Below are 25,537 nucleotides of genomic sequence, written 5' to 3'. Positions count from 1 at the left end.
GGATTTATAGCCTTCCAGTTTTATCAGAGTTAGGTTGGTTCAGGTTCAAAACATTAATGTTGTAAAGTCTTTCCCTTTGGGGCCCTCTTGCTGTTGCTAGTTGCCCTTTAGCCCTGACTCTATCTTGTCCTTTTTTTTTTTTTTCCAGATTTCCCTACTACACAAACTGCCCTGGCTTCTGTTTTGCCCAAGCTATTCCCTTTCATCTTTTTGTTTTTCTTTTTTGAGACAAGGTCTCGCTGTGTCACCCAGGCTGGAGTGCAGTGGTGCAATCTCGGCTCACTGCAACCTCCACTTATTGGACTCAAGTGATTGTCATGCCTCAGCCCCCCAAGTAGCTGGGACTACAGGCACCTGCCACCACACCTGGCTAATTTTCTATTTTTAGTAGAGACAAGGTTTCGTGTGTTGACCAGGCAGGACTCGAACTCCTCTCGAACTCCTGACTTCAAGTGATCTGCCTGCCTTGGCTTCCCAAAGTGCTGGGATTACAGGCATGAGCCACCGCGCCTGGCCCCCGTTTCGTCTTTTCGTATCTCCCTTTCCTACTCATCCTGCTAGTGCACAGAGAGGCCACATCCTTTTATTCTAGGTCCTCAGCCCTTTCCCTTGCCTTAGCTGACAGGGCCCTCCTCATAGACTCCCCACCTCTGTTGGCCCCTGGATTTGTCTAGAAAAAGCACTGACCATCTTTTCCCCTGACCACCTCCCAAAGGGCCTCCTCTTGTCTCAATTAGAAAGCCCACTCAGGCTGGGAGCAGTGGCTCACGCCTGTAATCCCAGCACTTTGGGAGGCCGAGGCGGGCGGATCACGAGGTCAGGAGATCGAGACCATCCTGGCTAACACGGCGAAACCCCGTCTCTACTAAAAAATACAAAAAACTAGCCCGGCGAGGTGGCGGGCGTCTGTAGTCCCAGCTACTCGGGAGGCTGAGGCAGGAGAATGGCGTGAACCTGGGAGGCGGAGCTTGTAGTGAGCCAAGATTGTGCCACTGCACTCCAGCCTGGGCGACTGAACGAGACTCCATCTCAAAAGAAAGAAAAGAAAGCCCACCCAACCTGTCCTATTTGCCTCTTAATTTCTTTTCTCTCTGAAGCCCTCAGAGCCCATAGAACTGCCCCCAGCACCGAGCTGCGGTTCAGAATCCTGCCTTTCCCACTCCCATGGACGCTCACAGTATCAAACTCTCCCTGCCCTGGGGCTTTAGAATCTGCTGCATTATATCCAGAGAATCTGCTTGATCAAACTGCTCCTAAGTCTGGGTCCTTTATTAATCCACAGGGATTCTGAAGAGTCTCCCATCTCCTGGGGAGGGGGTGATGGAGGAAGAGTCAGAAGGCCCAGTGTCTAGTCCTGGTAGAGCTTGTTCAGGTCAGCAAGGCCTACTGCAGGCCACGGCTCCAGCTCAGAAAATCAGGAGGCAGCTAGGCATGATGGCTGACACCTGTAATCCCAGCACTTAGGGAGGCTGAGGTGGGAGGATTGCTTGAGCCCAGGAGTTCGAGACCAGCCTGGGTAACATGGTGAAACCTCACCTGTACAAAAAACACAAAAATTAGTCGGGCTGGGTGTGCTGGCGTGCGCCTACAGTTCCAACAACTTGAGGGGGCTGAGGCGGGAGGATCACTTGAACCCCAGAGGTAGAAGCTGCAGTGAACTGAGATTGCACCACTGCACTCCAGCCTGGGTAACAAAGTTAGACCCTGTCTTAAATGAAAAGAAAAGAAAAGAAAAAATCAGGAGTCAAGAACATTCCACTGAAGACCTCTTAGCTCAGCTCTGCTCCTTTCAAAGAGAAAAGCCTCAGCAGTTACTAGGGGAGCTTTGCTCATGTGGAAGTCCCTGGTTCATTAGAGAAATTGTGTCTTTTATGCAAATTGACCCAGCCATCACTAACTCATAAACCGTCTATAGCAAATGTGGTCATTCATCGTAAAGACTAAGTTTGACTAAAATTTTTGTTTGTTTCTTCTCTCTTCCACAGGGCGGTCCAGGCGGTTCCAGCACTGGATTTGGAAACTTTGAGGAAATTGGGCCCCTTGACAGTGATCTCAAACCCCGGAAAACCACCTGGGTACAGTGAGGACGGTCCTGAGCTAAACCTTGCCCCGTGGCCTCTCAGAGGCCCTGCCCAACTTTTGGAGGGGCCACAGATGTAGCAATCCCTCGCCATCCCTTTCCTCGTCCTGTGAATACTGAGGCCATGGGCACTTGTCCGCAGGCCTCCTCTCTGGCCCAGCTTCTCCCATTTCTCAGGACAACTTATCTTGCCCCAGTCTGCCTCGCTTTCTCCAAGACAACCCCTCTCTCCAGCTGCCTTCAAAAACTTACTACAGCAGACACCTGGGACCCTGCGTTACCCATGCTGGCCATCTCTGCAGTCTCAGACACCAGGGTTGCACCCTCCAGCCACAGCCCCCAGTCCTTTTCTCTCTCCTCTCCTCCTACTTGTATCTTGACTTCCTCTTTCGATGTCTCTCTTGCTCTCCTGCTCACACCTCCCCCTCATTCTTAGCATCTCTTCCTTCCCTCACCCCTCTGTGGTCAACTCCCGTATCCTTCTCCCTTTACAGCCTTGGGTCACTCCCACTGTCCACCTGCTTAGCCCTGACGCCCAGGCTGCCCATGATCAGAACTGCACACCCGCCCTAGGGCTGCTACACAGCGTGGGCCCCACTCAGGGCTTGTGGCTATTCCTTTCTCTGTGCTCCGGCTCTCCCGGCTGCACCTATTGCTATGAATGTTCTCCACTTTCCTCAGTGCTCCTCCTCCAGCCTCCCTCTCACATTGGGAGCTAAGCTTTCTGGTCTTTCTTTCTTTTTTTTCTAAGATGGAGTCTCTCTCTGTCGCCAAGGCTGGAGTGCAGTGGCGCAATCTTGGCTCACTGCAACCTCTGCTTCCCGGGTTCAAGCGATTCTGCTGCCTCAGCCTCCCAAGTAGCTGGGACTACAGGCGTGTGCCACCACACCTGGTTAATTTTTGTATTTTTAGTAGAGATGGGGTTTCACCATGTTGGTCAGCTGGTCTCGAACTCTTGACCTCGTGATCTGCCCACCTCGGCCTCCCAAAGTGCTGGGATTACAGGCGTGAGCCACCGCGCCCGACCACTTTCTTGTCTTTCTTAAGGGTTTCCTACTCTTGCCTGACGGTCTTTGTACATGCTGTCCTCCTGGCCTGGGCCTTTCCTGTACTTGGTTGCAACAGAAATCTCATTTCCAGGAGTGGTTGTAGAGTCATCCCCTACCTTCACCCCCCATCCCAACTTGTCTCCAAGCCTTCTGGAACTAAAAGGACCATATGAGTGAGGACCGTGGTCCCAGTCCTGGTGCTGCCACTGCCTGTCCAATTTTGTGACCTTAGACACATTCTGGGCTCTTTCTGGGCTTTAATTTCCTCATCAGCAAGGGACATGACTGGACTGTGTCATTATTCAGGATCTTTTATATGTAAATTTTATAACTCTCAACCTCTTTGGAAAAGGTATTAGAATAAATTCTGTTCTTGCAGTGTACAGAGAAGCCAGGCCAATGTGGAAATTGGATGCATTTCCAAGAAAACTGATGTGTGTCCAGACTTTGAGTGTCCTCTGGCTTCTTCGAGTTAGTGCATAGACTGTCTCTGCATGCCTCTTTCTGCACTAGTTTGTTACGTTTAGTACATTGTATTGTGTGAAAAGCAACAGCCCAGATTATTTGATTCCTGTGTGTGTTAATCTTTCCGTCTTGCCTCTCTCTTTTTTTGGGGGGGAGTTGGGGGGGGGGCTTTCTTTGTTTTGTTTTTTTGTTTTGTTTTGTTTTTTTCCTATGCTCCTGTCCCTTATTTTTAAAAATCTCTTTTGGCAACAGGGATATCATCACCACACTGTTATCCTCACTATGTGGGTTTTGCTGAGCTAGTAGAAAATGATCCAAAGATAATTGGTGACCAAACAACTGATTGCAACATTTCATTTTCCTCTGTGGCACATAGCTCCAGGCCGCCAGTCTCCTATTTGTGGATAATCCTGTGGGCACTGGGTTCAGTTACGTGAATGGTAGTGGTGCCTATGCCAAGGACCTAGCTACGGTGGCTTCAGACATGATGGTTCTCCTGAAGACCTTCTTCGATCGCCACAAAGAATTCCAGGTAAGCAAAGACTCAGGAACAGCTAAGGAAAGGGTTGGCAATAGCAACTCTATATCCATCAGCATAAACCTGAACTGCCTCCAGAGTTTAATGCCTAGCTGATTTCTGAGAAAACCTTTTTATTTCCAAGATTGGGTTGTGAATTTTTGTTTCTGTCATCTTTAAAGTTGATATTTAACTTGAAAGAATGACCCTGGAATGGGCATTCTAGTCAGATGTAATAATCAGATCGGAGTGATGGGGGAGGAAGACAAAGCAGATTTGTTTTTTCTGGCCATTACATGCAATAGAAATTTGAAATTAATTTGCGTGACTCAAAAAGCAATCAAGGTTGTTAATTCTGTGTAAATTCCTTTTCTTACTAGACAGTTCCATTCTACATTTTCTCAGAGTCCTATGGAGGAAAAATGGCAGCTGGCATTGGTCTAGAGCTTTATAAGGTAATGGAAAATAACTTTGTTGTTATGGTTTTGGACAGAAAATCATGTTACTTTTATATACACACGTGATATTAAATACACTTTGAATAGGGCCATGTACATGCAGAGTAAGATTAAATCTGTAGTAATAATCATGAAAAGTTTTTAAAAGAAGAGTGAAGATTGCCCTACTAGATCTGGAACAAGATATAAAGCTTGAGTGAGTAAAAGAATGTGGTACTGACATAGCAACAGACAAATAGATTAATTGCAACAGGATACAGAATCCAGAAACACGCACATATATATGTATGTATATCATATATTTGTATTATATGTATATGATCATATATAAATATAAGATAACACTTCAAATCATTGAGGCATGGATAGAATGTCAATAAATGTTATGGAGACAAATGTGTATCACTTTGGAAAATAGAAAACTTGTATTCTTGCCTTGTATAAAATATTAATTCTGGATAGATTAAAATCTAAACTTAAAAATAAAAATTGGGACAGAATGCAGTGGCCCATGCCTATGATCCCAGCACTTTGGGAAGACCAGGCAGGAGAACCACTTGTGACCAGCAGTTCCAGACAAGCCTGGGCAACGTAGCGAGATCCTGTTTCTATTAAAAAAAAAAAAAAAATCAACCGGGCACAGTGGCTCCTGGCTGTAATCGCAGCTACTTGGGAGGATGAGGTGGGAGGATCGCTTGAGTTCAAGAATTTGAAGCTGCAGTGAGCTGTGATCATGGTACTGTGCTCCAGCCTGGGTGATAGAACAAGACCATGTCTCAGGGAAAAAAAAAAAACACAAAAAAAATAACAATGTCCTAGTAGAAAAATGGGCAAAGACAAATGTGGACAAGCAATTTATAAAAGAAATATAACAGCCTTTAGACATATGAAAAATCTTCAACTTTTATTAGTAAGCCAAGTCCATGAGATTTGTAAATATTTAAAAGACTGATAACACCCAGTTTTGGTAAGAAGTCAGGGAAATAAGTGTTCTTGTGCACTTTTGATGGGAATACAAATTAATTTAAACTTAAAAGGACAATTTGACAATGTCTGTCAGTTTTGTAAATGTATGTGTCGGCCGGGCGCGGTGGCTCAAGCCTGTAATCCCAGCACTTTGGGAGGCCGAGACGGGCGGATCACGAGGTCAGGAGATCGAGACCATCCTAGCTAACCCGGTGAAACCCCGTGTCTACTAAAAAAATACAAAAAACTAGCCGGGCGAGATGGCGGGTGCCTGTAGTCCCAGCTACTCGGGAGGCTGAGGGAGGAGAATGGCGTAAACCCGGGAGGCGGAGCTTGCAGTGAGCTGAGATCCGGCCACTGCACTCCAGCCTGGGCGACAGAGCGAGACTCCGTCTCAAAAAAAAAAAAAAAAAAATGTATGTGTCATTTGACCCAATAATTTTATCCTATGGGAATACTTATACATATGTGTATGTCAGTGAACGTTTATTATGCCATTGTTTATAATGTTCATAAACTGAAAACAGCTGGTTGGCTGTCAGTAAAGGATTGCTTAAATAAAGTAGGTACATCTTTCCAAGATGAAATGCTTTGCAGCCAGTGTAAAGAATGGATCCAGGCGGGCGCGGTGGCTCATGCCTGTAATCCTGCTCATGCCTGTAATCCTGCTCATGCCTGTAATCCCAGCACTTTGGGAGGCCAAGGTGGGTGGATTGCTTGAGGTCAGGAGTTGGAGACCAGCCAAGCCAACATGATGAAACCCAGTCTCTACTAAAAATACAAAAATTACCTGGGCGTGGTAATGCATGCCTGTAATCCCAGCTACTAGGGAGGCTGAGGCAGGAGAACTGCCTGAACCCAGGGGGCAGAGGTTGCAAATGAGCTGAGCTGAGATTGCACCACTGCACTCTAGTCTGGGTGACAGAGCGAGACTCTTTCTCAAAAAAAAAAAAAAAAAAAAAAAAGGATGGATCTCAGCACTTTGGGAGGCTGAGGTGGGAGGATTGCTTGAGATCAGGAGTTAGAGACCAGCCTGGACAACAGAGTGAGACCCCTGCCTCTACAAGAAAGGAAAAAGAAAGAATACAGAGAGCTATATGTACTGAGTATGGAAAGTTGTCCTTTGGGTATTTAATTGTGGAACAATGTGAGATAAACTTGTTTGTAAGTCAAAAACACTTCCATATGTGGAGATAGATTTGCACGCTGTGATGGCAAACAAAAAGGTAAAAGGATACATGACACACTTAACTGCAGTCAGTTGGTGAGTGTGAGGGCACCAATGAGGAAAAGTAAAAGACTTTCACATTTTCTTCTATCTCCTATGTTTGAATATCAGTGAGCTTAAATAAGGGATTTTTTTAAGATTTACTAATTAAAAAAACTTATAGAAGCAGCATATGTACTGTATAGAATATTAGAAACTACAGCAAGCATAAATTAAAAATGAAAACTTCACTTGCCCACTTGATGGAGATCACTATAGTTAGCACCTGGGTATATAGCTTTCTAAATATTCTTGTGCACATTTATATAGAATTGTTTAGCTGAATGAGATCATATTATACATACTGGTTTCAGCCTGCTTTCTTCAATCAGTAGTTCTCAACTTTCTATTTCTGTAAATTTTCATCTCAAATATTCAGACCTTTTTTTTTTTTTTTTTGAGACAAGATCTTGCTCTATTAGCCAGGCTGGAGGCTGGAGTACAGTGGCATGATCATGGCTCACTACAGCCTCTGCCTCCTGGGCTCAAGCGAGCCTCCTGCCTCAGCCTTCTGAGTAACTGGGATTAAACGCAAGCACCACCGTGCCTGGCTAATTTTTGTACTTTTTGTAGAGATGGGGGTTTTGCCATGTTGCCCAGGCTAGCCTCGACCCCCTGGGGTCAAGTGATCCTCTGACCTCAGCATCCTGAGTATCTGGGACTATTAGGCATATACCACCATGCCCCACTAATTTTTTAACTTTTTGTAGAGATGGGATCTCACTACATTGCCTAGGTTGGTCTTGAACTCCTAGGCTCAAGCGATCCTCCTGCCTCAGCTTCCCAAACTGTTGGGATTACTGCGTGAGCCACTGCACCTGGCCTGAGGGCATTTCTTGTTTCCTCTTTCAGGCCGTTCATCAAGGGACCATCAAGTGCAACTTTGCCGGGGTTGCCTTGGGCGATTCCTGGATCTCCCCTGTTGGTAAGTCTGGCATTTTCAGGCATTTCTTCACTCCTCTTTGCCCATGCTTTCCTGGGACTTTGGGCTGTGTTGTCCAAATCAAAGGGCTAAGCAGCAGAACGTTCTGGGCCCTTAGAAAAAGTGTTTGGGCCGGGCGCGGTGGCTCATGCCTGTAATCCCAGCACTTTGGGAGGCCGAGGCGGGCGGATCACAAGGTCAGGAGATCGAGACCACGGTGAAACCCCGTCTCTACTAAAAATACAAAAAACTAGCCGGGCGCGGTTGTGGGCGCCTGTAGTCCCAGCTACTCGGGAGGCTGAGGCAGGAGAATGGCGGGAACCCGGGAGGCGGAGCTTGCAGTGAGCTGAGATCGCGCCACTGCACTCCAGCCTGGGCGACAGAGCGAGACTCCGTCTCAAAAAAAAAAAAAAAAGAAAAAGAGAAAAAGTGTTTGCTGCATCCAAGAAATATAGAGACAGAGCACCTACCATGGACCACTAAGGGCTGAACTGAGTTTTCTTAATTTAATTATCACAACAAAAGGATCAAATTTTACATTTGGAGGCATTCTAAAGACTCAGAGAGGTCATGAAATACGCTCTCTGCAACATAGGATGAGTGGCCTAGTCAGGATTCAAATCCGGGTCTGTGCGGCTCAGTACAAAGGCAAATCTGTTTTGTCATCCGCCCCCTCTACTTCCCTGATGCTGACATAAGCGTTTGGCGTGAAATTTCCATCTGTTATGCATATTGAAGGCAAGACAAGGTTATCGTCTGGTCTTACAACTCAGAGGTGTGCAGTTTCGTAATTGAGCATCCGTGTTGCGAGCATAAATAAGAGTTGTTTATGTTGCAGACACTCAGGGTGTGGTTCCAGACATCTGAAACAATCATCCTGGTGGCATTCACTCTAACACAGGATTTCTCAGCACTATTGACATTGTGGGTCATATAGTTCTTTTTGTGGGAGGCTGTCCTGTGCATTGTAGGATACTACCAGCAGCATCCTTGGCCTCTACTCAAGAGATGCTAGTAGCACCACCCCAGTGTGACAACCAGAAATGTCTCCCTGGGGAACAAAACCATCCCTGATTGAGAACCATTGTTCTAACCTAACAAAACGTGATTTTCCCCAGGCAAAACCAAACTACGGAGTTAGAAATCAGAAGAGAGGCTGCCTAGGGGCAAGGGCGGGAAATAAGCATGAAAGGGACATGAAGGAACTATATCTTGATTGCAGGGGGTGGTTACATGGGCATATGCATTCATCAAAACTCTTCCGAAGGTACACTTGTGATTTGTGATTATGGCTCAGTTTTTAAAAAATAATCATTTATAAAAGGTAATATTTCCCCCTAAAAGGTAGGGATTCGCTTGTTACAGAGCCATGTTCCCAATAACCATTACAACTTGGAACGGTTATTTCTTGCCCTCATGTTTGCCATCTGCGGGGTAGGACTGAAGTAGCATAAAACTGAGTCAGCATGAAGACGAGGGCTGCTATTTGTTTATCTGTTTTTCCTTCCTGGGTGGATCTCATAGGACATCATAAAACTGCAAAAGCCTAGGTCAGAAGCATGAGAGTTTCTTGTCAGATGCTGCTCTTTTGTTCAAGTTGATGACAAGACAAAGTCTCCATCAGGTCTTGGCAACCCAGAGGTGTGCTATTTCATAACTGAGCATCCTCATTGGGAACACAGATAAGAGTTGTTTATGACTCAAAATTATGATGCTGGCCCTCTCACTTCCTCATGGGGTCTTCTCAGTTTCACAATAGCACTAAGTACTTTGCATGTGGTAACTTTATGTAATCCTTGCAACAATTCCATGGGATGGATGCTATTGTTATCCTAATTTTGTGAATGATGAAACTGAGACTCAAGAGAGGTTAAGCAACTTTCTTGGAGTCACCCAGCTAAATGGTAAAACTGGGATTCAAATCCAGGCAGCAGGTACTGGAATCCAAGCAACCTAACCACCTTGCTACACTGTCTCTCCAAGATCAGTAGCTTTGCTTCCTGGCTTTGCAAGTGTTTTTCCTCCTGTTTGGAATCTACCTTTTCCTCCTTGCCGTAACCCACTTTACCTTATGAGTCTGTTTGTCTGGATTGTAATCCATCCTTCCAGATCCATTTTAAGTATAGCCCCTCTATACTAGAAACATTGGTTTTTGAGGGAGAAGTATTGTTAATTTCCATGAACAATTGTTAATTGCTTTCTAAGTAGTAGATACTGTTCTAGGTGCTAGGCAAAGACACATGGATATGCTCCTGGTCTTCAAGAAGGTCTTGATCTGCACTGTCACTAAGCCCGTGTGACCATGTCAGTATGGTAACCACTTGTCACATGTGACTATATAAATTTAATTATAATTTTTAAATACAATTTTAGTTTTTCAGTGGCACTCTCCACACCCAAGTGCTCCATAGACACATGTGGCTATTGGCTAGCATTTTGGACTGCACAGATATGGAACACTTCCATTACTGCAGAAAGTTCTATTGAACAACGCAGGCCTACTTCAAAGGTTGGTAAACAAGGGCCCATGAGTCAAGTCTGCCCTGCTGCCTGCTCTGGTAAATAAGTTCTTTCTTGTTTGTTTGTTTTTGTTTGTTTGTTTTGAGACCGAGTTTTGCTCTTATTGCCCAGGCTGGAGTGCAGTGGTGCGATCTCAGCTCACTGCAACCTCCGCCTCCCAGGTTTAAGCGATTCTCCTGTCTCAGACTCCTGAGTAGCTGGGATTACAGGTTCCTGCCACTATGCCTGGTTAATGTTTTCGGTATTTTTAGTAGAAATGGGGTTTCACCATGTTGGCCAGGCTGGTCTCCAACTCCTGACCTCAGGTGATCTGCCCGCCTCGGCCTCCCAAAGTCCTGGGATCACAGGCGTGAGCCACCTCACCTGGCCGGTAAAAGTTCATTTACTGTCTGTGGCTGTTTGGAGACTGTAAGAACACAGTTGAGTAGTTGCAACCGAGATAGGCTGGCCTACAGGGCCAAAATTATTTACTATCTGCCCTTTTACAGAAAGGTTACCAATCTCTGGCCCAGATCAAACAGGAAGTGGGATGCATTGGAGAACTGCAACCAACCCTGTTTCAAGAAACTAAGGCACAAGTTTGAAGGTTAAGCCCAGGAGGTGATTAACAGCTAGGCCACGGAAGTCCTGGTGTGCCTGTATTTCTCACAGTGTACTCTAAAAGAATACCAGTCCAGGCCAGGCATGGTGGTTCACACCTGTAATCCCAGCACTTTTGGGAGACCAAAGCGGGCGGATTGCTTGAACCCAAAAGTTTGGGACCGGACTGGGCAACATGGACTTAGTTCCTGCAGAACTAAGACTACTTGAAACCTACTTTGAGACACTTTGCCTTAAGGAGCCATTGAATACTTTTAAGCTAAGGAGAGACATACTCAAATGTGCTTTGTACTTTGAGGTCCTTGATTCTTTGTTGGCGTGTCTTTCAATAGCACTTGCCTTACCTAGTGATATAGTATTTAATATAGTTGTGAGCTTGTCTAAACCAAGGTCAACTACTGTTCTCTTTAAGGACAGGCATTATGTTACTCACAGTTATATCTTAAGCTTTTGCTGCCTCCAGACCCTTAGTAAATTCTCAATGTGTTTGTGGGATGGGAATGAGCCAATTGGCAATATAGCCACTTGCGCTGTTGCAAACTCATTAGTCATCTTCCTTATTTAGCTCCTTGGCAGAACCTAATATCTCCAAACTGGAGGAGCAAATAAGATGCAGAGCAGAAATGTGAGGGTGGAGAAATATTTTAAGCTATCAAAAGGCCTAGAGGTCCACAGATAAGAGCCTCCACCTGCATACCTACAGCCTGCCTGTGGGGATGCTGTCACCGGCAATGGCTCACTTGCTGGGCCAGTATCAGGCCAAATTAATGTGCCATTAGTCTAAAGAGTCAACAGACAGGCCCTCACACCCTCATCCCACCTTCCAGCCACTGTGTCATCAGCCCGCCTCCTGCATAGGTACAGGTGATTTAAGGGGCCTTCCAATCCAAAGCTACCGGGTTTCTTGCTTCTGTCTCTTTCTTCTTTGGAGAGAAGACAGTTAGGTTTGTCTTTGGAAAGACAGAGGTGTGACATACTTGATTTGTACATATGTGGTTTCCTTTAGATTCGGTGCTCTCCTGGGGACCTTACCTGTACAGCATGGTAAGTAGATACACATCTGCGCCCTGTGGGTAAACAACCCAGCCGATCTCTTCCAGCTGTGACCCCAGGAAAAGAGATGCTGGATGAGTTTGCCTATGTGGATGACACGGCTCTTTAGGGACTACTCATCCATATAGAGTTGGAGACCCAAAGCAAGAGCTTGCCTCAGGGACAAATTGAAAGAAAATCAGCACACATCACTTTTTTCCAGATATAAGAAACACATTTTTCCAATTCCCTAAATTTTTATTACAAACATTTTCAAATATGCAGAAACGTTAAAAGATCACTGTGAATACCTTCTTAGGTGCAGTTGACAATTTGCCGTATTTCCTCCAATAAACATGTGGCTTGTAACAATACACTTTGATATGTGAGCTTCTGTTCTCCTTCCTTCCCCTCTTTCTCCGACCCCTACCTAACTGCAGCAGCACCAGATTGATGTTCCCAAGTAAAGCGGGTCTTTTTGCTCTTGGTTTGCATTCCAGTCTCTTCTCGAAGACAAAGGTTTGGCAGAGGTGTCCGAGGTTGCAGAGCAAGTCCTGAGTGCTGTAAATAAAGGGCTCTACAGAGAGGCCACAGAGCTGTGGGGGAAAGCAGAAAAGATCATTGAACAGGTAAAAAGGGGACAAACTCAGAGGCCAGCCTGCTTGGCTTTTTCTGGTGGGTATAGGGTACGTTGTTGGTATTGTCAAACTTGGGGTCTATCCTGAGCCTCCCCACGTATCTGCAAATGATTGCATGCTAGATAATACATCTCTTGGGTCTGAGCAGTGATGTAGTGGCTCCTTACAGAGTCAGAAAGCCACCCAGGCTTGCAAGACTTGCTTGTCCTTGACTAAATGTATGGATTCTATTAAAAAAAAAAAAAGACTGTCTTGCAGAGGTAAGTGTGTGGAGACAACAGATTCCCTTATTAGGACCCTTGCCAAGCAACATTCTGACTCCAGAGAAGCAGAAGGAAAGAATGCGCTGGCTAAGGATTGGGAGTGTAGGCCCCTCTGCAGCTCTGTTCTCCTTATAAATTAACACCTAGGCCCTTGGTTTTTTTCCCTGTGGGGCCTGATCACTGCTTATATGAGATGCTTACCACTCCAGGGAGAGTAGGCTGACACAGCTGGTTTCTGAAACTTCAGAGCTGCATTTCTTTCTTTCTTTTATTTTTTATTTTTTCCTTTTTTTTTTTTTTTTGAGACAGTCTTGCTCTGTCACCCAGGCTGGAGTGCAGTGGCACAGTCTCGCCTCACTGTAACCTCTGCCTCCTGGGCTCAAGCGATTCTCCTGCCTCAGCCTCCCGAGTTGCTGAGATAACAGGTATGCGCCACTGCACCCAGCTAATTTTTGTATTTTTAGAGACAGAGTTTCACCATGTTGCCCAGGCTCGTCTTGAACTCCTGACCTCAGGTGATCCACCCACCTCAGCCTCCCAAAGTGCTGGGATTACAGGCGAGAGCCACTCTGCCTGGCCTCTTTCTTTCCTTCTTTTTTTTTTTTTTTTTTGAGACCAAGTCTAGTTCTGTCATCTAATCTACACTGTAGTGCAGTGGCCCGATCTCGGCTCACTGCAACCTCTGCCTCCTGGGTTCAAATGATTCTCATGCCTCATCCTGCAGAGTAGTTGGGACTACAGCTGAGCACCACCACGCCCGGCTGATTTTTGTGTTTTCAGTAGAGAGGGGTTTCACCGTGTTGATCAGGCTGGTCTCGAACTCCTGGGCTCAAGTGATTCACCCACCTCAGCCTCCCGAAGTGCTGGGATTACAGGTGTGAGCCACTGGGCCCAGCCAAAGCTGTATTTCTTTCTGATCCAAACAAATTTACAAAATTAAAGCTGTCCTTGGATAAGATAAAGAGCCATGTGCCTTTCTGTGTGGCAGCTTTGATGATAGGAAAACGAAACAAACAGCCAAATAAACTTTATATTTCAGAACACAGACGGGGTGAACTTCTATAACATCTTAACTAAAAGCACTCCCACGTCAACAATGGAGTCGAGTCTAGAATTCACACAGAGCCACCTAGGTGAGTGAACCTTGAAGTTATTAGTCCCTGCCTCAGCCTCCATGCAAAAAGAAACCTGTTTATAAAAAAAACTTTATTAGTGTATAATTTGCATGCCGTAAAATTAACTCATTGTAAGTGGTTTTCAGTATATTCCCAGAGTTGTGCAGTCATTGCTACAATCCAGTTTTGAAGCATTTCCATCACGCCAAAGAGATCCCACGTGTCTGCTTGCAGACAGTTCTCATTCCCACTCCCAGCCCCAGGCCACCACTCATCTGCCTTCTGTCTCTTTAGATTTGCCTCTTCTGAACATTTTATATAAATACAATCACACAATAGTCTTTTGCACTGGCTTCTGTCACATAACATGATGTTTTTAAAGTTTAGAAACCAGCTTCCGGCCGGCGCGGTGGCTCAAGCCTGTAATCCCAGCACTTTGGGAGGCCGAGGCGGGTGGATCACGAGGTCAGGAGATCGAGACCATCCTGGCTAACATGGTGAAACCCCGTCTCTACTAAAAATACAAAAAACTAGCCGGGCGTGGTGGCGGCCGCCTGTAGTCCCAACTACTCGGAGGCTGAGCCAGGAGAATGGCGTGAACCTGGGAGGCGGAGCTTGCAGTGAGCCGAGATCGCGCCACAGCACTCCAGCCTGGGTGACACAGCGCGAGACTCCGTCTCAAAAAAAAAAAAAAAAAAAGAAACCAGCTTCCATACACCAAATTACAACATCATTTCAAGGCTGAATTTAGTCGTCTTTCAGCCAACCAAGAAGCGTATAAAGGATACCCTAAGTTCCACTTCTTGGTGATTCTCTTTGGTCATTCTGGAAAATCCCAATGGCCCCCAGGTCTATAGAGTGTACAATCAATACTATTGGGTTGGTGCAAAAGTAACCATGGTTTTTGACAAAAACTATTAACTCACAACCAATGAAGCATTATTTCCCTTCCCACCCAGCTCCCTACCAACCCCTTATTTTGAACCAATTTTGACAAATCTATTTTTTCCCTTTTTTTTTTTTTAAGAGATAGGGTTTCACTCTGTTGCCCAGGCTGGAGTGCCATTGAAATTTAGAAATTTTGCCATTACTTTTAATGGCAAAAACTGCAGTTACTTTTGCACCAACCTAATACTAAAGCCTCTCCACTTTCAATGTGTTTCTGACTTTCTTCCTCCCGCTGGGGGTGAATCAAGGTGACGCTTTCCCTTTTCCAGCTGAATCTGAAACTCTCCCTCTCGCTGTGCAGCATCCCCAGTGGCTTGGTAAAGATGTCCTCATGGCCAGGTGCAGTGGCTCACACCTGTAATCCCAGCACTTTGGGAGGCTGAGGCGGGCGGGCGGATCACGAGGTCAGGAGATCGAGACCATCCTGGCCAACATGGCAAAACCCTGTCTCTACTAAAAATACAAAAAATTAGCTGGGCATGGTGGCGTGTGCCTATAGTCCCAGCTACTCGGGAGGCTGAGGCGGGAGAATCGCTTGAACCTGGGAGGCGGAGCTTGCAGTGAGCCGAGATCGTGCCACTGCACTCCAGCCTGGGCGACAGAGCGAGACTCCGTCTCAAAAAAAAAAAAACAATGTCCTCTTGGCCTTACTTCCAGTCCTTTGACTCACCGTCTACCAGTTTGGTTTTAGTTCGTCTTTGTCAGCGCCACGTGAGACACCTACAACAAGACGCCTTAAGCCAGCTCATGAATGGCCCCATCAGAAAGAAGCTCAAAATTATTCCTGAGGATCAATCCTGGGGAGGTACTTATGCAACCTAATTAAGTGCCATTTGCAGAGTTATGGGGAGAAAAGAGGTGCAAATTCAGAGACCTGAATTTGTAGGATGGGTTTTGTTGTTGGTGATGATAGGTTACAGGTAAACCATATTACTATCCACGCTTTGTAGGTGAGCAAATAGATACAGAGACAGTAAATGACTTGTCAGGGCTGTGAGGGCTGGATGCAGTGGCTCATGCCTATAATCTCACCACTATGGAAGACTGAGTTGAGAGGATTGCTTGAGGCCACAGTTGAGTAACACAGTAAAACCCCCATCTCTACAAGAAAATAGAAAAATTAGCTGGGCATGGGCCAGGCGCGGTGGCTCACGCCTGTAATCCCAGCACTTTGGGAGGCTGAGGCGGGCGGATCATGAGGTCAGGAAATCGAGACCATCCTGGCTAACACGGGGAAACCCTGTCTCTACTAAAAATACAAAAAATTAGCCAGGCGTGGTGGTGGGCGCCTGTCGTCTCAGCTACTTGGGAGGCTGAGGCAGGAGAATGGCGTGAACCCAGGAGACGGAGCTTGCAGTGAGCCGAGATCACACCACTGCACTCCAGCCTGGGCAACAGAGCGAGGCTCTGTCTCAAAAAAAAGAAAAAAGAAAAATTAGCTAGGCATGGTGGCATGTGGCATATACTCCTAACTACTTGCTTGAACCCAGGAGTTTGAGGCTACAGTGAGCTATGATTGTGCCAGTGCACTCCAGCCTGGGCAACAGAGAGAAACCCTGTTTCTTAAAAAAGGGAAAAAAAAAGATGTGTCAAAATTGGTTCAAAATAAGGGGTTGGCAGGGAGCTGAGTGGGGAGGGAAATAATGCGTAATTGGTTGTGAGTTAATAATTATTGAAGCCCGGTATGGGTACGTCAGAGTGTTGTGCACTACTCTTTTGTGTCCATTTGAAATTTTTCATAATAAAAAATTAAGATAAAAAAGCTACATCCAGGGCCACAGTTGGATGAGATTTCGTTGCAGATGAGATTTCATGCCAAAGGTCCTTGCAGGATGTCAGACGACCCAAGTGCTTGGGCAGATTTTGACCAGCTCTCTCTTGCTGACCTCCCCAGGCATCCTGACGCTAGATGTGGCCGGGCATTACTGCATTCTGGTCTCAAGGCTGTGGTGAGGAAATAATGAAATCCTTAGAGACCAGGGCCAGGTAGAAATCTTGGATAAGTTCCTACTTTATTCCCGTAGGGTGGCCTTGAGCAAGCAGAGATCTCAGGTTTCTGAAGGGGAAACACTCCGAGCTAAAGAGGGTTTTGTTTCATGTGTGTTCAAGATACCCCAAGGATATGGGGTCAGTGGTCCTGTGGCTGCTGCTGGGAGCGTACGATTTGCAGCTGCTGGGAGCTTTCTCAGGGGACATGGGTCCTCCTCTCCCAACCTGCAGTCACCAGAGGGCTCATTCTATCCCTGGTTTTTTCATTACTCCTGACTGCTGAGAGAATTTTAGAAATGAAGAAAAATTAGCTCAAATAAAAAGAGCTGGGTGTGACTGGGTGTGGTGGCTCACGCCTGTAATCCCAGCATTCTGGGAGGTCGGGTGGGTGGATCACCTGAGGTTGGGAGTTCGAAACCAGCCTGACCAACATGGAGAAACCCCGGCTCTACTAAAAATACAAAAGTAGCCGGGTGAGGTGGCAGACGCCTGTAATCTCTGAAAACTCTATCTGAAAAACAAAAAAAGAGTTGGGTGTGGTGGTGTGCACCTGTAGTCTCAGCTACTTGGGAGGCTGAGGTGGGAGGATCGCTTAAACCTGGGAGGTAGAGGCTGCAGTGAGCTGAGATTGTGCCCCTGCACTCCAGCCTGGGTGACAAGGTGAGACTCTGTCTCAAATAAATAAATAAATAAATAAATAAATAAATAAAAATTAAATTAAAAAAAAAAAGACTTCTTATCTCCTAGGACAATGAAGAAGAAAATGGTATGTTGCTTGTCAAATGCCTCCTTGGCAGTGAGTAGCGAATAATGGTGGCTGCCACTGTTATTGCTGTCATTCAGTGTTTTGATAATGCTGCTGGGCAGGAGCCAGCGAGAGTGCCATGCGCACTAGCTCCTGTTTTGCCTGGGGCTTGTTATTCATTTGGCTTTCCTGAGGGCCAGCTCTGAATTGGTTTAGGTTTGATCTGGTTTATTATAAGGTAGGCCCGCTTGTTCAGGACTTGAAACTTGGCCCTGGTGTTACTCAAAAAAACAGGAAAACTGACATTGGCCCAAAGCACAGTTTATTCCCTGAGTGTACCAGCCTAATGAGTATTTCCTGGGTCTCTCCCTCCCTGTTTCCTTGGACAGTAGCCTATTCCAGGTGTCAATTCCTCATTAAAGATGGCGCCTGCTATCATCTCAAGCTCTCAAGAGAATGGACCACATGAGCTATTTATGTGTGCCTTACACCTGACCAGTCGGCACAGATTTCTGGGTTGGTTCATCCCTGTTTGTGAAGCATCTGTGCATTCAGTCGTTGTTTGGTGCTGGAGCCCAAGATGCTCTGGGCTGAAAGGTATCTCCTGTTTTGGCAGATTCCAAGCTACTCCCTCTTTCTCCTTCCCCATGTGCAGGCCAGGCTACCAACGTCTTTGTGAACATGGAGGAGGACTTCATGAAGCCAGTCATTAGCATTGTGGACAAGTTGCTGAAGGCAGGGATCAACGTGACCGTGTATAATGGACAGCTTGATCTCATCGTAGATACCATGGGTAGGAATTGATTCTGAGGGGCACATAGAGGCAGTTTTATGGGTTCAACTGGAAGGGAACTGGCCTTGGACATGTCAGTCTTGGGGTGGATGATGTTGACATGCCAGGAGGAAGGCCATTTCCCATTACATTCATCTACCCCTGACCTTGATTATTCAAAGAGTGGGGAGCTGCATGTGGCTGTGACCCCTCAGAAGCCTGGGCCTATCCGGGTTTGGGGGCCCTTAGGTATGATTAAAGAAAAGAACAGCACCTGTCTCTACCACAAAACTTAGACATTTTCCTGGTTATTGGGCAAGTACACTATTTAATTAAGGGAGAGCCTCATTTTTGTGCGACATCACAGTCGATGTTGACCACTGCAGAGTGAATTAAAACTAAACCCTAATGACCGTAACCCTGAAGACCCAGGGGAAATGGTCTTTGTGGAATCCCGACTGCTGCCCTATCACCTACCACCTATTTAATTTGCTCACTTCCAAATTAAATAGGGCCTGGTGGAGGCTCAGAGACAGGTTCCCTGACCTGGCAGGCTAATTGAGGCACAAGGTCTGACGGATGTGATGCGCCTCGTCAAACCAGAAGGGTTGAATATTTTTGTGACTGGTAAGCAAGGGACACCAAGGACAATTTGGAAAGCTGCTGCATTGCTCCATAAACAGCCCAGGTGATCCTTATCACTATCTCATTCCTGACATCTCGCAGTCCTCCTCACAGGCCTGTCTGCCTCCAGAGGTCCCCAGTTCCCTTCCTAAAGAGCAGATGGCAGTGAGAGATACAGAGGCAAAAGCAGTCAGGCTTTGCAGCTGTTAGGTTTCTCCCAGCAGCCTAGGTTTCACTGGGAGTCAGAAATGCAGATGCTCAGGCCCTACCCTGATCTTCTGAATCAGAATTTGCATTTTAACAAGATCCTGAGTGAGTTTCATGCATACTGCAGTTTGGGAAGCACCAACTTTTAGGACCTCGAGTTTTTTCCTACTCTACCTAGCTGTTAATGCCAGGCCTTTCTCTTTGTCCTTCTCACCAGGTCAGGAGGCCTGGCTGCGGAAACTGAAGTGGCCAGAACTGCCTAAATTCAGTCAGCTGAAGTGGAAGGCCTTGCACAGTGACCCTAAATCTTTGGAAACGTCTGCTTTTGTTAAGTCCCACAAGAACCTGGCTTTCTACTGGATTCTGAAAGCTGGTCACATGGTAAGAGACAGCTTTTGTTCCAGACTTAAAAATCATCCTGAGAGGGAAGCCACAGGCAGTTCTTTGTCTCTGTCCGCTGCCCAGGCGGGTCTTGTAAAAAGTACGAGGGCCGGAGGGCCAGGTGTGGTGGCTCATGCCTGTAATCTCAGCACTTTGGGAGACCAAGGCGGGTGGATTGCTGGAGCCCAGGAGTTTGAGACCAGCCTGGGCCACATGGAGAAACCTTGTCTCTACAAAAAATATGAAAATTAGACCAAGCACAGAGGCTCATGCCTGTAATCCCAGCACTTTGGGAGGCTGAGACGGGTGGATCGCTTGAGCTCAGGAGTTCAAGACCAGCCTTGGCAACATGGCGAAACCCTGTCTCTACAAAAATTTACCAGGTGTGGTAGCACACACCTGTAATCCCAGCTACTTGGGAGGCTGAAGCACGAGAATTGCTTGAACCCAGGAGGCAGAGGTTGCGGTGAGCCAAGATAGCACCACTGCACTCCAGCCTGGGCAACAGAGTGAGCCTCTGTCTCAAAAAAGAACAAAAATTAGCCGGGCGCGGTGGCGCATGCCCATGGTCTCAGCTGCTCAGGAGGCTGAGTGAGATGGGAGGATTGATTGAGCCTGAAAATTAGAAGCTATAGTGAGCCAAGATCGTGCCACTCCACTCCAGCCTGACAGAGCGAGACCCTGTCTCAAAAAAAAAGAAAGCAAAAGAAAAAGAAAGAAATACTTAGGGCTTGGGAGTGTTTTGAGTTTCCTAACAAAATTCCGCTATTAGCACTAGGCACTGTGAGCACAAGGGTGAGTGGTGCCCAGTCCCTGTCCTCAAGGAGCTTGTGGTCTAGAGACAGACAGGCAAGGAGACTGTCAACAGCATGGGGTGAGCAATGCTAAGAGGGGGCTTGGCCCAGGGAAGGGTGCCCTGCCCAGGCTTGCAGATCTGGAAGATTGTGCCCCACGTGATGCGTAGGAGTGATTTAAGGAAAGAGGAGGAGGTGGGGAGCATGGAGAACAGTGAATACAAGGTCCAGAGGAGCCTCAGACGGCGAGGCCTTGGAATGGACACTGGAGGGAGGTGACTGCAGAGGGGAAGTTTTCATACCACACTAAGGAGTTCAGACAGGGCACCAAGCAGGGGTTTTAAGTAAGGGAGTGAAATTAAGAGATTTGTCCAGGCAATACCATTCTAGCAGTAGAGGGCATGGGGCAAGCCTGGGGCCAAGGACCAGTCAATGAGGCTGTCAGGTAAATCCAGAAAGGAGGAAAGTGGATGGATTTGGTAAAGTGTAAAGAAGGGAAAATTGGCAGGACTTGGTAATCATTTGGGGTGGAAAAATACTGAAGGGTGGCTTGCAGGTTTCTGCTCCAGCATAGTGGTTTGGGATGGAGGCAATTTGCACAAACTAAGTTTGAATTGCCTATGGAACAGAAGGCAGAAGAAGAGCCTACAAATGAGACTGAGAAAGGAACAGCCAGATAAGTGAGAAGGGAGACCAGGGATGCGTGGCATCCCCAAAGCAGGGAGGGGTCTGTAGTGCCAAGTGAGAACTCAGGGGAAGGGTTGGAACGTGAGTGATGATGTGCTTACACCGATATCCTTGGCACCTGCGTTGGTGAGATATTTTGGTGAGGTGGCAAACTCAGAAGCCAGCATGTAAAGACTGGAGAAAATGAATGAGTAGTGAAGAGAAGAGACAGCAGCTTCCTTTAAGAAGCCAGAGAAGGCAGCCAACTCTTAAAAGACACTTAATCTAGGCTGGGTGTGGTGGCTCACACCTGTAATCCCAGCATTTTGGGAGGTGAAGACAGATGGATCACCTGAGGTCAGGAGTTCGAGACCAGCCTGGCTAACATGGAGAAACCTTATCTTTACTAAAAATACAAGAATTAGCTGGGCATGATGGTGGGCACCTGTAATCCCAGCTACTCAGGAGGCTGAGGCAGGAGAATCGCTTGAACCTGGGAGGCGGAGGTTGCAGTGAGGCAAGATCGTGCCATTGCACTCCAGCTTGGGTGACAGAGCGAGACTCTGTCTCAAAAGTAAATAAATAAACAAATAAAGAAATAGACTTAATCTAAAGGGAGAACAAACAAGGCAACAGGGCACAGAGGGAGCGGGCATTATTTATGGCTCTCAGGATCTGAGTACCTTCAATATTGACTTAAAAAAAAATTAAGAAGTCTTAGAGCAAAGCAGTGACACCCCTTATCTGAGATGTTTGGAAACAGCAATGTTTCAGATTTTTAATTTTTTTGGATTTTGGAATATTTGCATATCCATAATGAGATATCTTGGGGATCAGACCCAAGTCTAGGCAATGGAATTCATTTATGTTTCATATACACCTGTACACATAGACTGGAGGTACTTTTGTACAATGTTTTAAATATTTTTGTGCATGAAGCAACGTTTGTGTGCATTGAGTTATTAGAGAGCAAAGGGTGGCTATTTCAGCCACCCATGGCTCTTCAACCAATCTGTGGCTGTTGGGCATCATATCATTTCTGACTCCAAATGTATATGCTGCCAATAAGCAATCTTTTTCTTGCACATAGTCACGCATAAGTACTTCACAGTAAGAAATACAACATACCATTAATACAGTGGAAAAATTGTGTGTTCAGAGTAACTGAGCAGCACAGTAGCATCACCAGAATACCTGTGTCAGCTGCTAGACAACAGCAACAGCAAGCAACAGCAGCTTTCAGTCTCTACCTACAATGCTGTGTTTTGATTAAAAGGTTACTGTACTGTAACCCCCTTGGGGATGCAGAAATAAAGTGTGTGTTGTGCGCCTGCATTTTGAATGTAACCCCCCATGGGGCAGGTGTGAAATATTCCACTTGTGGCCTCATGGTGGCACTCAAAAAGGCTGGAATTGTGGAGCATTTTGGATTTTCCAATGAGGGATGCTCAGCCTGCACTAGAGAGAAGTCCCTGCCGAGGCTGGTAGGAGGGCATGGAACAAGCCAACCACACTCTCATGTACTAGAGTTCGGGCCTGTTTCCTCTTGGTTTGACACATATAGAACAACGGATCAGTTGGGGACAGGCTTAAAATAGCCCTTGGAGACTGTTGTTAAGTCGTCCCCAAACCACTTCCCCTTTCATTAATTAAATGACATTTTAGGATGCCCTACCGTGCCGGTGCTTCCTGGGGACTCTTGGCAGAAGAGTCAAGGATGGGTGTGCCATAGAGAATCATGGGGCCAGGGAATTGCAGAACAGGGAGAGCATATACTCCAACCCCCTCTGTGTAGGGGAGAAACTGAGGCCTCTGCCCTTCCCCCTTTTGATGCTGTGTGGGAAGGAAATTTTAAAGGACTTATTCTAAAAATCTGGGGGAAAACAAAAGAAAGTTGAATAACAATGTGAAAATCGGATCCCATCCAAAGGGCCCTGTTTGTTTTTATTATTTGTGGCTCTCTCCTGTGAGCTTCCTTCTCAGCCATTTGTCTGTTCTCAATCCGGGATCCCTTCTAGACAGACTCCTTTAAAATGTTTGGAATCTTCCTTCTTCCTTGAACAGGCTAGGTCTCAGTATCATGAGCATGACCCTTACCAAGAAATCAACAGATCAGCCCCATATGGAGTAGAAGGTTCTTGCCTTAAACACTGACTTCTCCAGGTCCCTGCCACCCAGCCCAGTCAGGGCCCAGAAGAGCTTTCATCCAGTGCAGGAGTCATTTTCAGGAAGGACCCTCTCTCAGGGATGTGCCCAGGTGTCTGCACAGGTTGCTGTCACAGAGCTGGCTCCCTTTTGGGAGCAAGGTTTCAGGATGTTGCCTCTGACCCCAGTCCTAGGAATAGCACCAGGAGCACTAACTCAGATGTTGTTTTTTTCTAGGTTCCTTCTGACCAAGGGGACATGGCTCTGAAGATGATGAGACTGGTGACTCAGCAAGAATAGGGTGAATGGGGCTGGAGATGAGCTGGTTTGTTTGGCCTTGGGGCACAGAGCTGAGCTGAGGCCACCGAAGCTGTAGGAAGCTGAAGCTTTAGGAAGCGCCATTCTTCCCTGTATCTAACTGAGTGATCAAGAAGGTTCTGACCAGCTGCCGCCGAGGATAAAAATCATTGTCTCTGGAGGCAATTTGGAAATTATTTCTGCTGCTTAAAAAACCTAAGATTTTTTTAAAAAATGGATTTGTTTTAATCAAAATGAAGGATGATAATAGATTATTACTTTTTCTTATGACAGAAGCAAATGATGTGATTTATAGAAGAACTGGGAAATACAGGTACACAAAGAATAAATCAACACCTGTATACCCCCTTCCCAGGGTTACCAATTTAGCATATGTCCTTGCAGATTTTTTTTTTTTTTTGCTATATATACATATATATTTTTTACCAAAATGAATCATTACTGTATGTTGTTTCACTATTTGTTTGACATATCAGTATATCCAAAACACCTTTTCATGTCAATAAATGTTCTTCTATAACATTTTTAATGGCTGTGGAGCATTCTACTTTATGGTTATACACTAGTTTATTTACAAAATTCCCAATTGCTTCCGACAAGTATAATAATTTCTAGTTTGTTGCTATTATACACAGTGCTCTGTTGATTCACCCTGATAGTTAGATTTTTTGTACCTCCTTATTTTCTTAGAATAAATTCATAAAAGTGTAATTATTTAGTCCAAGGATTGCCACATTTCCTTAAAATCAAAATAATTAGCTCAGGACTTTTAACTTTTTATTCATAGCTCAAGATCTACATAAGAAGGTTCGACGCCATGGCTCACACCTATAAACCCAGCACTTTGGGAGGTCGAGGCAGGAAGATCACTTGAGCCCAGGAGTTCAAGAACAGCCTGGGCAACGTAGGGAGACCCCATTTCTACAAAAAAAGTAAAAACATTAGCTGAGCATGGTGGCACACACCTGTAGTCCCAACTACTCGGGAGGCTGAGGCAGGAGGATCACTTGAGCCAGGGAGGTTAAGGTTGCAGTGAACCATGATCAAGCCACTCACTGCAGCCTGGGTGACAGAGAGACCCCCATCTCAAAAAAAAAAAAAAAAAAAAAATCTGCGTTGGGGATCTAATAGCTTCTAGAACTGTCTGAAAGAAATACCACCTCTTGTAGTTGCAGGGCTGATGTTTTATGTATGTATGTATGTATTTATTTATTCATTTGAGACAGGGTCTCACTCTGTGACCCAGGCTAGAGTGCAGTGGCACAATCATGGCTCAGGTGATCCTCCTGCCCCAGCCTCCTGAGTAGCTAGTATCATAGGCGTGCACTACCGCGCCCAGCTAATTTTTAAAATTTTTTTGTAGAGTTGGGGTCTCACTATGTTACCCAGGCTGGTCTTGAACTCCCAGGCTCTAGCAATCCACCTGCCTTGGGGTCCCAAAGTGCTGGGATTACAGGCTTGAGTCACCAAGCCTGGCCAAGGGCTGAAATTTAAAATAATAGCCGGGTCTCATGTCTGTAATCCCAGCACTTTGGGAGGCCGAGGCGGGCAGATCACAAAGTCGGGAGATCAAGACCATCCTGGCTAACACAGTGAAACCCCGTCTCTACTAAAAATACAAAAAAAAAAAAAATGAGCCGGGTGTGGTGGCGCGCACCAGTAGTCCCAGCTACTTGGGAGACTGAAGCAGGAGAATGGCGTGAACTTGGGAGGCAGTGCTTGCAATGAGCCAAGATCGCGCCACTGCACTCCAGCCTGGGCGACAGAGCAAGACTCCGTCTCAAAAGTAAATAAATAAATAAATAAAATTAGAAAAATAAAAAATACAAACCCAAAGCTTATTGCTGCAGACTGTGAGGAAAGAGTTAACAGCAGGTTATGTCTATGTGACCAGCCCCTTCAGACCCTGAGACTAAAAACAGTCTCCTGGGGCAGAGACTACACATGTCCCTGTGGTTCACGGTTAGCAAGAACTCCAGTGTGCCCGTGGAAAGGAAGAACTTTAGAAGCCTGTGCTGGATACCCCTGGATATCACCAATGTGTATCCTTTTTACC

General features: G+C 46.1%; 1 protein-coding gene across 1 annotated transcript in view; it reads left to right on the top strand.

Annotated features, from left to right (window-relative positions):
• The window catches only part of SCPEP1 (serine carboxypeptidase 1), a 31,373-nt gene extending 7,363 nt beyond the window's left edge, over positions 1-24,010 (top strand). The window contains exons 3-13 of the mRNA XM_025361572.1: positions 1,986-2,075; positions 3,971-4,126; positions 4,492-4,566; positions 7,655-7,727; positions 11,851-11,888; positions 12,377-12,505; positions 13,817-13,910; positions 15,532-15,645; positions 18,230-18,367; positions 19,395-19,558; positions 23,401-24,010. Coding sequence (XP_025217357.1) covers positions 1,986-2,075; positions 3,971-4,126; positions 4,492-4,566; positions 7,655-7,727; positions 11,851-11,888; positions 12,377-12,505; positions 13,817-13,910; positions 15,532-15,645; positions 18,230-18,367; positions 19,395-19,558; positions 23,401-23,463 — 1,134 coding nt within the window. The 3' untranslated portion in view covers positions 23,464-24,010. The remainder of the gene's footprint in view (positions 1-1,985; positions 2,076-3,970; positions 4,127-4,491; positions 4,567-7,654; positions 7,728-11,850; positions 11,889-12,376; positions 12,506-13,816; positions 13,911-15,531; positions 15,646-18,229; positions 18,368-19,394; positions 19,559-23,400) is intronic.
• Positions 24,011-25,537: the final 1,527 nt, after the last annotated feature.

Source organism: Theropithecus gelada, chromosome 16, assembly GCF_003255815.1.
Source record: "Theropithecus gelada isolate Dixy chromosome 16, Tgel_1.0, whole genome shotgun sequence".
In the NCBI taxonomy this organism is placed as follows: domain Eukaryota; kingdom Metazoa; phylum Chordata; class Mammalia; order Primates; family Cercopithecidae; genus Theropithecus; species Theropithecus gelada.
The sequence above is the reverse complement of the archived record's forward strand: the minus strand, read 5'-3'. Positions and strand labels throughout refer to the sequence as shown.